The following is a 13,614-nucleotide window of genomic DNA, read 5'->3' on the forward strand; positions in this document are numbered from 1 at the left end:
AAACACAGGAATAATAAATTTATTATAACAATCACAGATGGTGGGGTAGTGCACATAAAAAGGGGGGGACCTCTTCTCACCAGAGGGCTGCTGGCCAGTGCCCAGAGTGGCAGGCAACACAGGGAGGCGCTCCCTGCATGGCCCCGGCCCACTGGCAGGCCCACTCTTTCTGGGTGGCGCAGTGTGTGGTGCAGTGTGTGGTGCTCTGAGGATGCAGGTCCTGAGGGTCTCGCTCTTCATCCTTCGTAGCGGGGACGTGGCCCTCATGTGAGCAGCACAGGGGTGCTGAAAACAGGGTCCCCGATGTCCCTCTCCCAGGGTGCCCACAGTGCTCAGCAGGAACGCCATGAGGGCTGAGGCCCAGCTGGTGGCGGGGAGCCGTCAGCACCCATGGGCCAGCTCTCCCTCCAAAAGGCGGCCTGTTGCCCTGGACTCGGAGGTTTCCCTGGGGGTGTGCCCCACGTTCCAAAAGCAGCGTAGCCTAAACTCAAAACTGACCAGAGAATCCCATGTGTGTTTTAAGGGTTTCCTACATCCTCTGTGTTCTCCTATGGAAACAAGTAGGGGTGTGTCTAGCACACACAAGACGCTCTAAGAACACCCTGAGTGCACCCTCATGCTGCTGCGATGGACCTGGACCCTGGACAGGCCACAGTGAGAGCAACCCAAGGATCGTATCTGGCTCCCTAGAAGAAGTCACATGGAGGGCCTTCTCTGAGAAGTCAGCCAACGCCCCCCAAGCAGCCCGCTCCACTGCTCCCATCTCGGTTCTGTACAGGTGTGGGATTTCGTTTGGCAGGTCCCCAAGGCAGAAGATAAAAGCAGGAAAGCTAACCTAACCCCAGGCTCTCTAAGGAAGCCAACGCCTAGAAGTGTCTGAGAGGAGGCGTGTGTCCTTGCCCCCAGTGAGGCCACGGGCCATCCCTGCAGTCTTGGCTAGGCAGCCGAGAGGCAGGCCTGGTGGACGCTCTGGGCCCAGGTGTTGAGCAAGGCGGTGACCGAGTGCTTGTCCGGGAGCTGCAGCAGCCTGGAGGTCATGCAGCGGTGCACCGACTGGAGGAAGGGGTTGGCATCTGCAACAGAACAGCAGGCATGAGCCTGAGGTGGCCAACACTGCACCCACACCCCGCTCACCCAGCAATGCTCTGGGAAAGGGCAGCCCCAGCCTTGGGCCGAAGCACAGGGAGGTGATGTCCTGCACACTGCCCGGCCTTCAGGCTCTCCTCCCAGAGCGACATTGTCAGTGAAGAACTGAATCACAACAGGATCTAGAGCCCAAGGCTCTGCCTCTAACAACCCTGGGGAACCTGCCCGGTTCTGCTGTGTGCCACTTCTGGGCTCAGGGAGACTGCCCCCTGCCACCGTGGTTCTCTCTGAAGCCACAACATCCAGATGGGGCCCTGTAAGCCCAAGCTACTGGTGGGATCCGTGAGCCCCACCAAGCTCCCCAGTGGCCTCTGGGAAGAGCAGGGTCTGTCCTTGAGCTGTGGACTTACTCACCCCTTACCCACTGAACATGGCCACCCTGGACAGCTGACCTGACACAAGATGAAAGGGTTGAAGGGACATAGTGGGAGCAGAGACCTTCTTTCTCAGATGACCACTGGATAACTCGCTCCTGTCCGTGCAGGGGGAGCCAGAAGACGGGAGAAAGGGGCTTGAGCTAGGGACAGGCAGGAGCGCAGAGGCTGTCCATGTTGCACTGGAGGCCTGGTTTTCCACAATGACCCCTGCCTGCCCTGGGCCTCCAGACAGCTCCTCTGGGTCTACCCACCGTATTGCCACTGCCGGTCGATCCACAGCGGGCTTTGGGCAGGATAGTCAGCAGGCACACTGAGCTCCAGTGGTGGCACACTTGGGAGGTCCTTGTCATCTGCAACACAGAAGGCTGTACCTGTGACCTGGACAAGCCCTGGCCTGCCCTGCCTCACCGCCCTGCTCTGGAACAGGACTTTTCACACCCTGGAAGGTTCTGGTGAGGCTTGTGGCAAAGCCTGGAGTTCTCTCTGACTCTCAGATTTCCAAACATGAAGCCTGGAGTGCCCTGTGTAGATGGGTGTCCAGAGGTCCTGCCTACCACCCCCCTAAGGGCCCCAGACAAGCAGAGCCACATGTGTGTTGAGGAGGTGAGGGTGTGTGGGCTCCAGCAGCAGGGACTGAGGCATGGCCAGGCTATCTGGGGCCCAGTGTGTGTGAGGACACAGTGGACAGCCTGGTGGGACATGAACACAGGGTGGGTTCTGGGCACTGTGCCCTCTGGCTCTGATGGCAGAGCCTTGGGGCTGCGGTCAAGGCTTGCTCTCCCATGCCAGCCCTGGCCCTCCTGGACACTCACCCAGCTTGCAGATCAGGTGGACAGTGCCATTGTTGCTGCAGTGAGAAGGGTCCAGGTTTACCAAGAACTTGGGGTCCAGCCTGGCTACCTCACCCTGGAGCACGCTGGGGATGCTCTGCCGCTCATCATCCTCAAGCCTCCGCTTCCGGGTGCACACCACTGGGGCCCTGGGGGAGGCGGCATGGTGACCACACTGGGCATACGCAGCCCAGGGCTGGCCACCCTCCGCAAAGCCCAGCCCAGCTGGACGTACGTGATGGGTGGGCCGTGAATGGCGGTCATGGCTGGAACGAACGTGCGGTACAGGGAATGGTTGAAGACGGGTGAGCGTATATTGGCCAGGACGGCATCCAGGAGCGGCTGGCATAGGTACTGCTGTTTGGTCGGTGGCACCGGGGGCGGTGGGGGAGTGGGCTGGAGGCAGGATGGGCACGGTCAGCAGCCCGGGACCTGAGGGTTCCCCATTTAGGGGGCTTCCCACCCCAGCACCATTGTCACTCACAGCCAGATTCCCAAGGCCTCTCTCACAGCCTAGACCCTTATGCAGACAATGTTGGCTGATCCTGGGAATAAACCCCTACCCCCAAATCCTGTCCTCCCCAGAGTCCCTGCCCCCTCTGCACCAGGTGGCAGAGGCACCCACAGGGGCCGTAAACAGAGGGTGACTTATCCCAAATTCTGACGCAGCACAGCAGACCTGGCCTGGAAGCCTGGTGGGCAGGGTCCCTGGTCAGGCCCAGCCCCCACCCAGCCACACTGATCTTGAAGGCCCCTCCCAGTGGCGCTCCCAGAAGCTCTTGGGGGAGCCCTGGTTCCCCCAGGGGTGCCTGGCAGCCCACTCACCACTGCCATGTCATTCTTGAGTTTCTCCAGGGCAATCTCACACTTTTGCAAGGTCTTCAGGGGACACCTGCAGAAAGAGGGGACTTGGGCTGACCTCTGTGCTGGAAGGGTGGGAGAAATGGCAGCTCTCAGGCTTGGATCTGGGATTCCAACCACTGTCACTGGGCCTCGGCCATCAGAAACCTCTGCAGGAGCTCCCACCAGCTGACCAGCTGTTCCCAGAGTCTAAGGCAGGCAGCCCTCACCCCCAGGAGCTACTTGTCTCTGGTTAGCAGAGTGAGGCCATGGGTCAAGAGAAGGGACAGTGGCCAGGCCTCTGACCAGGCTGGGAAGGCCTCATTCTCATCTAAGCCAGTCCCTGCCCTGCTCAGCCCTATAACCCTAACAAAGGATCAACTCACAAAGGCTTGGAGGACCATCCAATAGTGACTGGCATTCTATCCAGACAAGCAGAACAAAGAGACTGTTCTAGACAGGGGTGGGGGAGAGCCAGAGTTGAGATGAGAGGGAGGTATATGCCAATGCCCATGCTGTTCTGAGGTGCTGGCCAAGCTCTGATCCTCACAGCAGGCCATGGCCGGCGGGCCTGCCTTCCACCTGCTTCTTACCAGCACCATCTTGTTTCATTTTCATGACAGCACACATGGGCTACAAATGGGGTAACTGAGATACAGTCACCTGCCCATGGTCACTGGCAAGTCAGAGGCAGAAGTCCAGGGCAGGCTCAGGCCCACCATGGCCAGCTAATGGTCAGGCCATTGCAAGCTGGGCCCCTGGCTGCTGGCTGGATGAGGTCTGGCTGTGACAGACAAGTATGAGGATCACAGCAGCAGCCAGGAGTAGGGCAAAGGCTGGGCACCAGCTAAGATGAAGCCTGGGCTTGAAGCCCCGGCACACACCAGAATGGGGCCTTGGAGGCCTCTGGCAAGGGCCCGAAGAGCTGCCTGGTGCCCTTGCTAAACCCACATCATTACCAAGTATCCATCCATGGCTGGGCCACCCATGACCCTGTGGACCCTCCAGGGGCTGTGGGCAAAGCTTACCGCTTCGAAGGGTCTGTCAGAATGTCCAGAAGGCTCTTCATCTTACTCAGGTCCTTTTTTCTGTCTGGGACAGAAGAGGGTACACTAAGACACAAGCCCCGATGTATCCCCAGGGTGCCAGCCCCTGCCCCAGCCACAGCCCACCTTCGTTCTTGTCGATCTTGTTGATCATGCGGCGCAGGGGCTCGATGTACTTGGACAGCTGCTTCAGCTTGTCCAGGTACTGCTGCTCCTCAGCCTGGCTGGAGCCGGCTGGGCTCATGACAGAGCTGGGGTTCACTGCGGGACACAGGCAGGTGAGGCCACAGCCCTCGACCGTCAGGTGGGGAGCTTGAGCTCCTAGGGCCCCAGAACTCGCACACCCGGTACAGGCTGAGGCCTCGTAAAGGTGAGGAGTGATCTCAGCACCTCAACCTGCCAGGCTGAGTACAGGTCACACGATGGGGCCATAGACCCCAGGCCCAACTTACCAGGTGTGTTTAAAGGTCCAGGTGAGGGAACGCTGAAGTTCTGTGGGGTCCGTGCTGTCACTGGGCTCTGGGAAGGCTGCGGTGAGGGGCTGGGCAGGAAGCTACTGGGGGATGGGGCAGGGCCAGAGCTGCAGCCAAGTGAGAGAAACATGTGAGCTGGATCCAGGCAGGGTAGCCTCAAAGGGCCAGGCGGGGAGGGCACCCCAGGCCAGGCCTACCTGACGTTGGAGTTGGGCTGTGAGCCAGGCTGGCCAGGCTGCGGGGACGGCTGAGGGGGAGGGGGCATCGACTGCGGGGTCTGCACCTGCTGGCCCGGCGATGGCGAGGACAGCATGGGGAGGCTGCTCTGGCTGACCTGGAAGCGGAGGGGCTCAGCCGGCGCGATACCACACGCCCGCCCGCCTCCACACCACCTGCCCACCGCACGCACAGGCCCGTCCTCCCGCACAGCCTCACCACACACCTGTGTCTTCATCCAGATGCCATCTGGACACACACACAGGCACACTCCCCCAGCCTGGCACACAGCATGAGGTGACCAAGAGGCTGGCAGGGGGACCCGGGCAGGGAAGCCCTTGCTCCTTGACCAGGGGCCCACAAGGACATAGGCTTTGGGGCTGTGACGTGGGAGTGTGAGGAAAAGGGCAGTCTGGGAGGCAATACCCTTGGCCTGGCCTTCCCTGCCACGCCTGCCTGTCCCATGACACGCTGCTCTGTGGGTTGGTGAGGACCCTGCTCTGCTGACCAGTGGGATTGTCTTCCCGCATGCTTCCATGAGCCCCTGCAGCCCCCAGGCTGACTGCACCAAGGAAAAGCCCAGTGGCCATGGCCATCTGTTGTGGTTAAACATGCAGCTGCAGGGCTGGTCCCACGCTGTGTCCCACCTGGACCTGCTTAATTGGAGCAAGGTGGACCAGGGAGCCACCCATGCACCTATGGTAGCACTTGCATCAGCCCACACGAGCGCACCAAGGAGAGGTGAGACACCTGGGCCCAGAGCCTGGTTCTGCCACGCAGGTGTGCACCTGAGTCTTCTGAGGCCCTATGTGTCTGCAGAGCAAGGCTGCTGCTCTGCTCCCCAAGCTTTGCTGGGCCCAACACAAATAAGATTGACCACCCCAGTGTCCACACCAGGGACACCACTGTCTTCATCTGTAAACTCTAGGAATGAAACCACACCACTCAGGCACCAGAGACAAGCATGTGTGAAACACCCAAACCCTCCTGGGGTGGAGCACAGATGGCAGCTTTGACGGGGAGGATAGCTGTCTGCCAGCCCTGGGCATCTGTCCTCCCCTAGAGGGACTCTCAACAGAGGGCTGCCTTGCTCAGTGCTGGTAATGGTGGTATGAAGTCCCAACCCCTTGCCACACTGGGGGCACCCTAAAAGCCCTGCTAGCTTCAGAGGCCCCCAAGGGCCCCTGGTGGCATTTCCCACACCCTAGTCAACCATGCCAAGCATCCCCTTATAACCTGCTTCCTAGAAGCCCAGCCCCTGGACTGTCCATTTCTATAGACCAACTCAGTGCTTCTCCAGGGGCACTCTGGACACGAAAGCCTGCCTGGAGCCATGGCTCACATCACCCCAAGCACCTCCACCACAGTGCTGTGAGTGCTGGGATAGGACTGCTACTTTCTCAGCTCCTCAAATTGGGGCCCAGGCCCAGAGCCCACAAACAGAATGCCCTCCTCCCCACCCCACCAGGCAGCGGAAGGCAGGGTGGCACTGCCCTTTCAGCACCACCTGGACCAAGCTCCCGGAGCGAAATGCTCTGTCTTGCCTGTTCCATGGGGTGTGCCTGATAGCGCTGCACAGGTGCAGGCAGCTCCTGAGCCACGTGTGCTGGGAGACCAAGGGGTGGAGGGCTAAGGCACAGGGTGTGACCAGAGCAAGGCACTTTCAGCACAGCTGGGTCAGAGGTCCCTATCCAAAGCCACTGGCCCAGTGGGTCATCAACTGATGGAATGAACTGTTCCCAATGCTTTGTGGTCAAGACACCCCTGCCTGGGAGAGGAGGGGCAGAGTACAGGAGTCCCCAGCCTTGGCCTGCCGGGCCTCATCACTCTGCTGAGTGAAGCAAAATGGCTCGCAGTGATTCTCGCTGAGGTTAGCAAGGTCAGAAACGGGAACTGGTGTTACTTCATTTGCTAAATGCTGAGTTGAACAAGTACAGCAGGTTTCTCACACCCAAGTACTGTGCATTTAAGGTGCTGGGGTCTACAGAACCCTGGCTGAAGGGGAGTGAGGGCATGTCTCAGACACTGGAACACATGTTCTAGACTCATCCAGGGGTAAGCAAAATCCCAAGGCCAGAAAATTCCATAGAGAACCACAGACGGCACCAGGGAGTGGGAAGCAAAGACTCTGCCCAGCCCAACCCTGTGGAGCACGGCCCACCCTGTGGTGGGGCCACTCCTAAAGCCCTCAGCAGCCCCGTCACCGCTTTCCCTTTCCCTCAACCGTGGCTGACTTGCTGCTGCTCTCTACCTGCACCCCAGAAAGCTGTCTCACAAGCTCACCCCTCTTCCTGCTTGCAGGTCAGGGCCCCTCCCCTCGCCTCTCCCTGACCACCTCTTCCAGAGAGGCGCCTGTGCTTGAGCAGTTGCCCCTTCTAGGAGACGGTCAGCTCTTGTCTACTGCCTAAAGCTCGGTGCTTCTCTGAGGAGCGAGGCAGCTGCAGGCTGGGCAGAAGCCAGAGCAGGGAAGGCAACCACACAGCCCTCACTGCCACCCGAGAGTTCTCATCTGCTCTTGAACCTCAGGAAGCCCAGCACCCACTCAGGGCCCGAAGCAGCAGTCTCAACAGCCACACCCTCGGGACCACCAGGCACCCACCCAGCACTTAGGTCTATCTCAGCTCTTCAGCTGCCCCAGCATCCAGCAGAGCCCTGAGGATGGGAGGCAGGGAGACTTCTAGTGGGAAGAAAAACAAAGGGCATCCTTTCATTTCCAAGACCATGAGAACAGGAAACCAGGCCCTGTGCCCAGGTGTCAATGGAGGGCAGTCCAAGTCCAGCACCTGGGATGAGAAGCAGCCCCTCAAAGACTCATCTGAAGACAGAACTGGCTCAACGGAGGCAGCCAGAGAGGCGAGAAAGAACCTTCCAGCCCTTGGGCTCGTGTCAGGTCTGGTATTGGAGCAGGGAAGGAGAAGGCAACAGTACCTCTCCAGTCAAAGGACGAGCCCCTGGTGGGGAAGGCACCGCCTGCTTACACCTGCCAAGGGAGCATTGTGGCATGGGCTATGCCACCCCCTGGACACCGTGCTGGGCACTGTGGTTCAGCATGCACCCAGCACAGAATCCTGCTTGGATCTGGTAGCCTGAGTCCATGAGGCGTGCCCACTGTAACAGGAAGATGCAGTCATGGGCTGTCACGACCGGGGAGGGAGCCTGGGCCCTGCAAGCCCTCTGGAGAAGAGCCCATGGGGCATGTACATTCCCACTCTTTCAGCTCCACCTACTTTCTTGGACCCAATTTGCTGCCACAAGGAAAGAACAAGAGCAGATGGGCAGTGTGGACACCAGACTGCGTCCTGGTGACTGCTGAGGGCAGGTGGCTGGGGAGAACAGTGGCCATAGGACCACTACCTGGACACACCGTAGTCAGTAGGTTCTGGCTCCTGAGAGCTCAGATGGGACACAGTGGGGCAACTCCTGGTGAAGACAACAGATACGTTCCTGGAATAAGCTCTCTCTTCTTGAAAGGGACTGGATTGAAAGATATTAACACAAAAGCAGCAGCACACCTCTGCAGCTAGCTGGTGTGGGCAGGTCAATGCCTTTGGTTCACAGGGCCCAGCATGCCTCACATCCCCAAGGCTGGCCCACAGCCAGGTGTGGGGGGCTATGCCAGGGAGCCTGGTGTTCCGGCCCATCATAGAGGGCTGGCCTGGGGGAGAGCCCACTGCAGGAAAGGCCAGGACTAGAGAGGGCTGCAGAGCAGCCACCTGGGCAGTAGGGAGGCCTCCACTCTAGGGTGTCCCTCCATTGGCTTTTCTTGCTCCCTAAACTCCTGCCAGAATTTCCTTTCTTGCAGCTGACAAGCATGAACAAACCTGCTTTAAAAAAAAAAAAAAAATAGAACAAGACTGGGCACGGTGGCTCACGCCTATAATTCCACCACTTTGAAAGGCCAAAGTGGGTAAACCATTTGAGGTCAGGAGTTAGAGACCAGCCTGGCCAATGTGGTGAAACCCTATCTCTACTAAAAATACAAAAATCAGCCAGGCATGGTGGCATGCACTTGTAGTCCTAGCTGTTCGGGAGGCTGAGGCAAGAGAATCGCCTGAAGCCAGGAGGTGGAGGTTGCAGTCAGCCATGATGGCACCATTGCACTCCAGCCTGGGGGACAGGAGCAAGACTCCATCTCAAACAAACAAAAAAGAACAAAACCAGAACCTTGCCTCAGTTTTGTGCCTTCCTTCCTCTTTCCAGAAATCCTGTGGCTTTTGTCTACTGCCAGGACAAGGAATACTTTCTAAATACTGCCTCATTTGTCCTCAGTGAACCAACCCCAAAGGTTCAGGGGTATGCTCCTCACTGCCAGCATAAACGGGCAGAACCTGGTGATTAAATCTGTGTGCAGTTAGCCGGCATCTTCCCGTGACCGCGCTCTCACTCCTCCACACAGGGCAACGAGGACAAACCAGGATTCTCCATGGCATTTATTCCAAGGCACTAACTTTTTCAGCTTCATCATGTATTTCTCTATCCTTCTTCTGCTCCCTCCAACCTCCTTGCCTTTGGGGGTTGGAAGCTTCTAGAGAGAGACCTATTAGCTGGCATAACTCAGGGCAAACTTAATCTAAGGGCCAGGGAAGGCTGGGGAGAAAGAGACTGAGTGGGTTTGGGAACTGGTGGGAAGGAGGGAGGGGCCACCTGTGAAAAGCCCAGGTGGAAACGACAGCAGCTGGGTGTGGGGAGTGGGCAGCACACAAGAGTACAGGCAAGTCAAGGCCCAGGACAGAGTCTGGCCTTGTGGGGGGATGGGGGGAGCCCACCCAGGAGTGCCCAGCAAACCAAAAGGAGGAGCCAGGTCATCAGCCCAGCAGGAAGGGGAGTGAGGAGTTTCCAGAAGAATCCTGCTCAGAGGCCAGGGGGAAGGGTTTCATTTGAGCCCTCGATCCTGACTTGGTGGCTCCCTGGGGGCACTCTCAGTCTGTAAAAGGGGCTATATGCTCGAACTACAACTTGCTGCAACAAGAAACAGTGAGGTTCTATACACAGAGCTTAGCTCAAGGCCTGGCACGTATCACACACTGAGAACACTGGGGACTTTTTGTGTTTATAAAAATCAGTCCTACATGCTGCTACTAAAGTCATTCCTCCACATACATGCCAACCTTACTCTGTGAACCCAGTGGATGCTGAACCAGAGGCTATGAGAAAGGAGGAAAAGCAGTTCTAGCAGACAGAGCACAGAACCCAAAGGGGTCTGGTCAAGGAGACACCAGCAGCATGTGAGCAGGCCGTGGAGCTCACAGCCTCTAGGCCATAAGGAACTGCACCCTGGCCTCTACCCACACTGGCCTCCTTTCCACCACAGCCACACAACCTACTTCCTCACCCCCAACTTCTGCTCCTCTGGAAAGCTCTTTCACCAAAGCCTTTCTACCAGCAGATCCTAGGCACTTCCACCTCCTGCAAATCAAAATCTACCAAACGGGAGGTCTCTGCCAAAGAATGTAAATTCCAGTCAGTAACTATGTAAATGGCACATCTGGGGTAACCCAACAGGTTAGTTAGTATGCAGGGGAGGGCAAACTGAACGTGCCCTGAATGGGGGCCCAGGCCACTCTCTTGGCAGTGTGAGGTGTGTGGCACCAGGCTTGGGGCCACATGGACCAAGGGTCATCCTGGCTCAGCCTCCACTTCTTCCTCTGTAGAACAGAGCTGCAGAGGTGTCACTGCACAAGCCATGGTGGTGACAGTGCCTGCACATGGGCATTCAGGGATAGGCAGGGACCATGTGTCTGCTAGGATTATAGAAACATTTCCCCTAAAACAGAAACTGAATTGTAAAGTTCTTTTGGCAAATTTGAGGTTTTCACAACAAACCCACTAAAATGGAAAGCCTGTTTGATTAGAGAACTTCAGCATCATTTTATTCTCAGAATCTTAGCACAGTGCCTGGCACACAGAATGCATGTGGTAACTATTTGTTAAACAAATGACTATACCATGGAGTAATTCCAAATTTCATACGATAAAGAGAGCCAGGAATTCATATCCCTGAAAAGCATAATGTACACAGAAGTCTACCTCTACCTAGAAAGGGGATGTGTGTTACAAATTACACACTCTACAGGGCAAACTCTACAACAGCATGGCCCAATGCCACTTTGTCCACAATAGCCACGTTCCAGAGTCTGTGCTGTCCACTGCAGCAGCCACTAGCTTACCTGTGGGCAAATAAGGGCTTGAAATGTATTTGGTGGGACTAAGGAACTGCATTTTTCATTTTACTTAATTTTAGCTGATTTTTAGAGTTTTGTTTTCAATACACATACACACACACACACACACACACACACACACACTTTTTTTTTTTTTTTAATTAGAGATAGTGTGTCGCTACGTGGACCAGGCTGGTCTCAAACTCTCAAACTCCTGGCCTCAAGTGATCCTCCCATCTCGGCCTCCTGAGGTGTTGGAATTACAGGCGTGAGCCCCCGTGCCCAGCCTAATTTTAGTTAATTTAAATGTAAATAGCCACACATGCTTAGTGGCTACACTATTAGATAGCATAGCTCTAAAAAGCAAAACTTCTGCTTTAGCTTCTGTTTTATTTTTACCATGAAAATGCCTTGCAGCCTATTTGAAGCTGAAAATATCCAGATATTTATTCACATCCTCTCGAGAAGCACAAGATGGGGTTGGCTTCATTTAAGAAAAAAAGTGACTATGGGTTTGGCACTCTGAAAGCCACCATCAAAGGCAGTCACCGGCGATGATAATGACAGGTGTGCTTTACAAAGGCGCTCAGAGGACGCCCCGAGCTCCCAGCCATGCCCTGGGCGCTGCCCCGTAAATACCTGTGCCATGGGCTGTCTGCCCAAAGGGATGGAGCTTGACGGGATGGCGGACACAGCAGTGGTGGGCGGGAACCGGGCTCTTACGTGCATCCCACCTTGGGCCAAGGCTTCCGTGATCATCTTTGAGGACAGAGGGACAACAGACAAGGTGATCGCAACAAAGAAACTCAGCGCCTGGGCAGGTGGAGAGGGCGTGTGTAGCCTCTGCAAGAAGGAGCACCAGGGCGAGGGACCCTTGGGCAGCTCGGGGCAGCCTGGAAAAGCAGGTCGCCCACATGTTCAAGCCCACAGCACCTCCAGGTCTGTCTGGGCATTGGGAATCTAGAAGAGTTGCCAAGAATGGTGCTTCCAGACCTTTCTATTCTACTGGCTGCTCTCCTACACTGATGTCCTTAAAACACCTCTGAACACACATTGCTAACAGAGCAGAATCCTACAGCCCACAGAACCATCAGAGCCAGAACTTGAGGGCCTGGGCTAGTGTTTCTGGGAGACCAGGCTCCTGGGGACAGATGTCGAAAGAGTACATTCCACCAAAGCTTGTGATGAGAACACTTGACTGCCACTGAGCCATGAGCTCAGGGAAGCTTGCTCACAGCATCCTTCCTTCTCAGTGGCACATCTCTGCAGCCTGAACCCAAACCATCCTCATCTCCTCCTCTAGGCCTCTCTGAGGCTGCTGGTCCTAGTATCTATTGAAGAACTGGTTTTAATAAAAATGGGCAAAGGTGAGCAAGAAAAGCCTTCCGCGCAGGCAGCAACAGGTGGCAGTAACAGTAATGGGTGCCAGCTGGAGAGTGGCTGCAGGGAACCATGGCCTTACACACGTGGCCCACACTCACAACCATGGGCACACAGGAGGCACCGAAGCCGGGAGTGACACGGCATAGCAGATGCCAACCAGAACCTCACTCATTCCTGCAGCCAGAGCAACAAATGAACTTCCTGGGGGTGAGAAACATAAAGAAGCAATCCCAATGGGGTAAAAGTCTATTTACCACTACCTGCAGCACTTCGGAGGAGCCCTTCTGAAAGTGCAGCAGTGCTCAACAGCACTCGTTCCACAAGGGAGAAAGGCCTGGAAGTAAGTCAGATGGTATGAGAGAAGCAAACTTTTTTTCCAGGAGGAGAAAAACAAAAAAACGCAAGGTATGCAAAGCTTAAATCTAATATACTTCTGACTGATGTTCTTATTACTGAGAACTCCTGATAAGGAAAGCCCAATTTCTTTCAACTACAAATGCCAACACAAATGGATCAGATGAGTGAGGCAGCTACCACCCAGGATTCACTATTAAGTGATGACATTTCACTACTTCCTAACACCCACAGAGGAATCCAAAAAAACCTCTCCCCCACCCCCAGGTCTGACTCTCTCCACTGTAACTGCTGTGCAGAAGGGTCCACAGAAAAGAGAGAGGGTCCTCCAGGGTGGCCAAGGCTCCAGTAGGGCAGCTGTGAATCAGTAATGCCATATCCATAATGGGAGTCTGGATGATAATTCTCTGTGACTTGTAAATTAGAGCTCTGTTTCACATACTACAAGAATAGAAGGTTAAACGACAAAAGTATACGGACCATTTGAAAATGAGATGCATGACCAGGCACAGTGGCTCATGCCTGTAATTCCTGCACTTTGGGAGGCCGAACCGGACACATGTCTTGAGGCCAAGAGCTCGAGAACAGCCTGGCCAACATGACAAAACACTGTCTCTACTAAAAATACAAATATTAGCCAGGTGTGGTGGTGCATACCTGTAATCCCAGCTACTTGGGAGGCTAAGGCAGGAGAATCGCTTGAACCCAGGAGGTGGAGGTTGCAGTGAGCCAAGATGGCACCACTGCACTCCAGCCTGGGCAACAGAGCAAGGCCCCATCTCAAAAAA

General features: G+C 55.9%; 1 protein-coding gene across 7 annotated transcripts in view; it reads right to left on the reverse strand.

Moving 5' to 3' along the window:
- The window catches only part of MED15 (mediator complex subunit 15), an 83,991-nt gene continuing 70,377 nt past the window's right edge, over positions 1 to 13,614 (reverse strand). For 3 of the 7 annotated variants that reach the window (XM_017512107.2, XM_017512111.2, XM_037732655.1), the window contains 10 exons: positions 11,729 to 11,848; positions 4,910 to 5,046; positions 4,692 to 4,819; positions 4,366 to 4,500; positions 4,222 to 4,285; positions 3,179 to 3,245; positions 2,589 to 2,749; positions 2,336 to 2,502; positions 1,775 to 1,873; positions 1 to 1,073 (listed from right to left, as the gene is read on the reverse strand). In XM_017512107.2, coding sequence (XP_017367596.1) covers positions 937 to 1,073; positions 1,775 to 1,873; positions 2,336 to 2,502; positions 2,589 to 2,749; positions 3,179 to 3,245; positions 4,222 to 4,285; positions 4,366 to 4,500; positions 4,692 to 4,819; positions 4,910 to 5,046; positions 11,729 to 11,848 — 1,215 coding nt within the window. In that variant the 3' untranslated portion in view covers positions 1 to 936. The remainder of the gene's footprint in view (positions 1,074 to 1,774; positions 1,874 to 2,335; positions 2,503 to 2,588; positions 2,750 to 3,178; positions 3,246 to 4,221; positions 4,286 to 4,365; positions 4,501 to 4,691; positions 4,820 to 4,909; positions 5,047 to 11,728; positions 11,849 to 13,614) is intronic. The other 4 variants (XM_017512109.2, XM_017512110.2, XM_017512112.2 and 1 more) reach the window with 2 other exon arrangements.

Source organism: Cebus imitator, unplaced genomic scaffold (assembly GCF_001604975.1).
Source record: "Cebus imitator isolate Cc_AM_T3 unplaced genomic scaffold, Cebus_imitator-1.0 Scaffold461, whole genome shotgun sequence".
NCBI classification, from domain to species: domain Eukaryota; kingdom Metazoa; phylum Chordata; class Mammalia; order Primates; family Cebidae; genus Cebus; species Cebus imitator.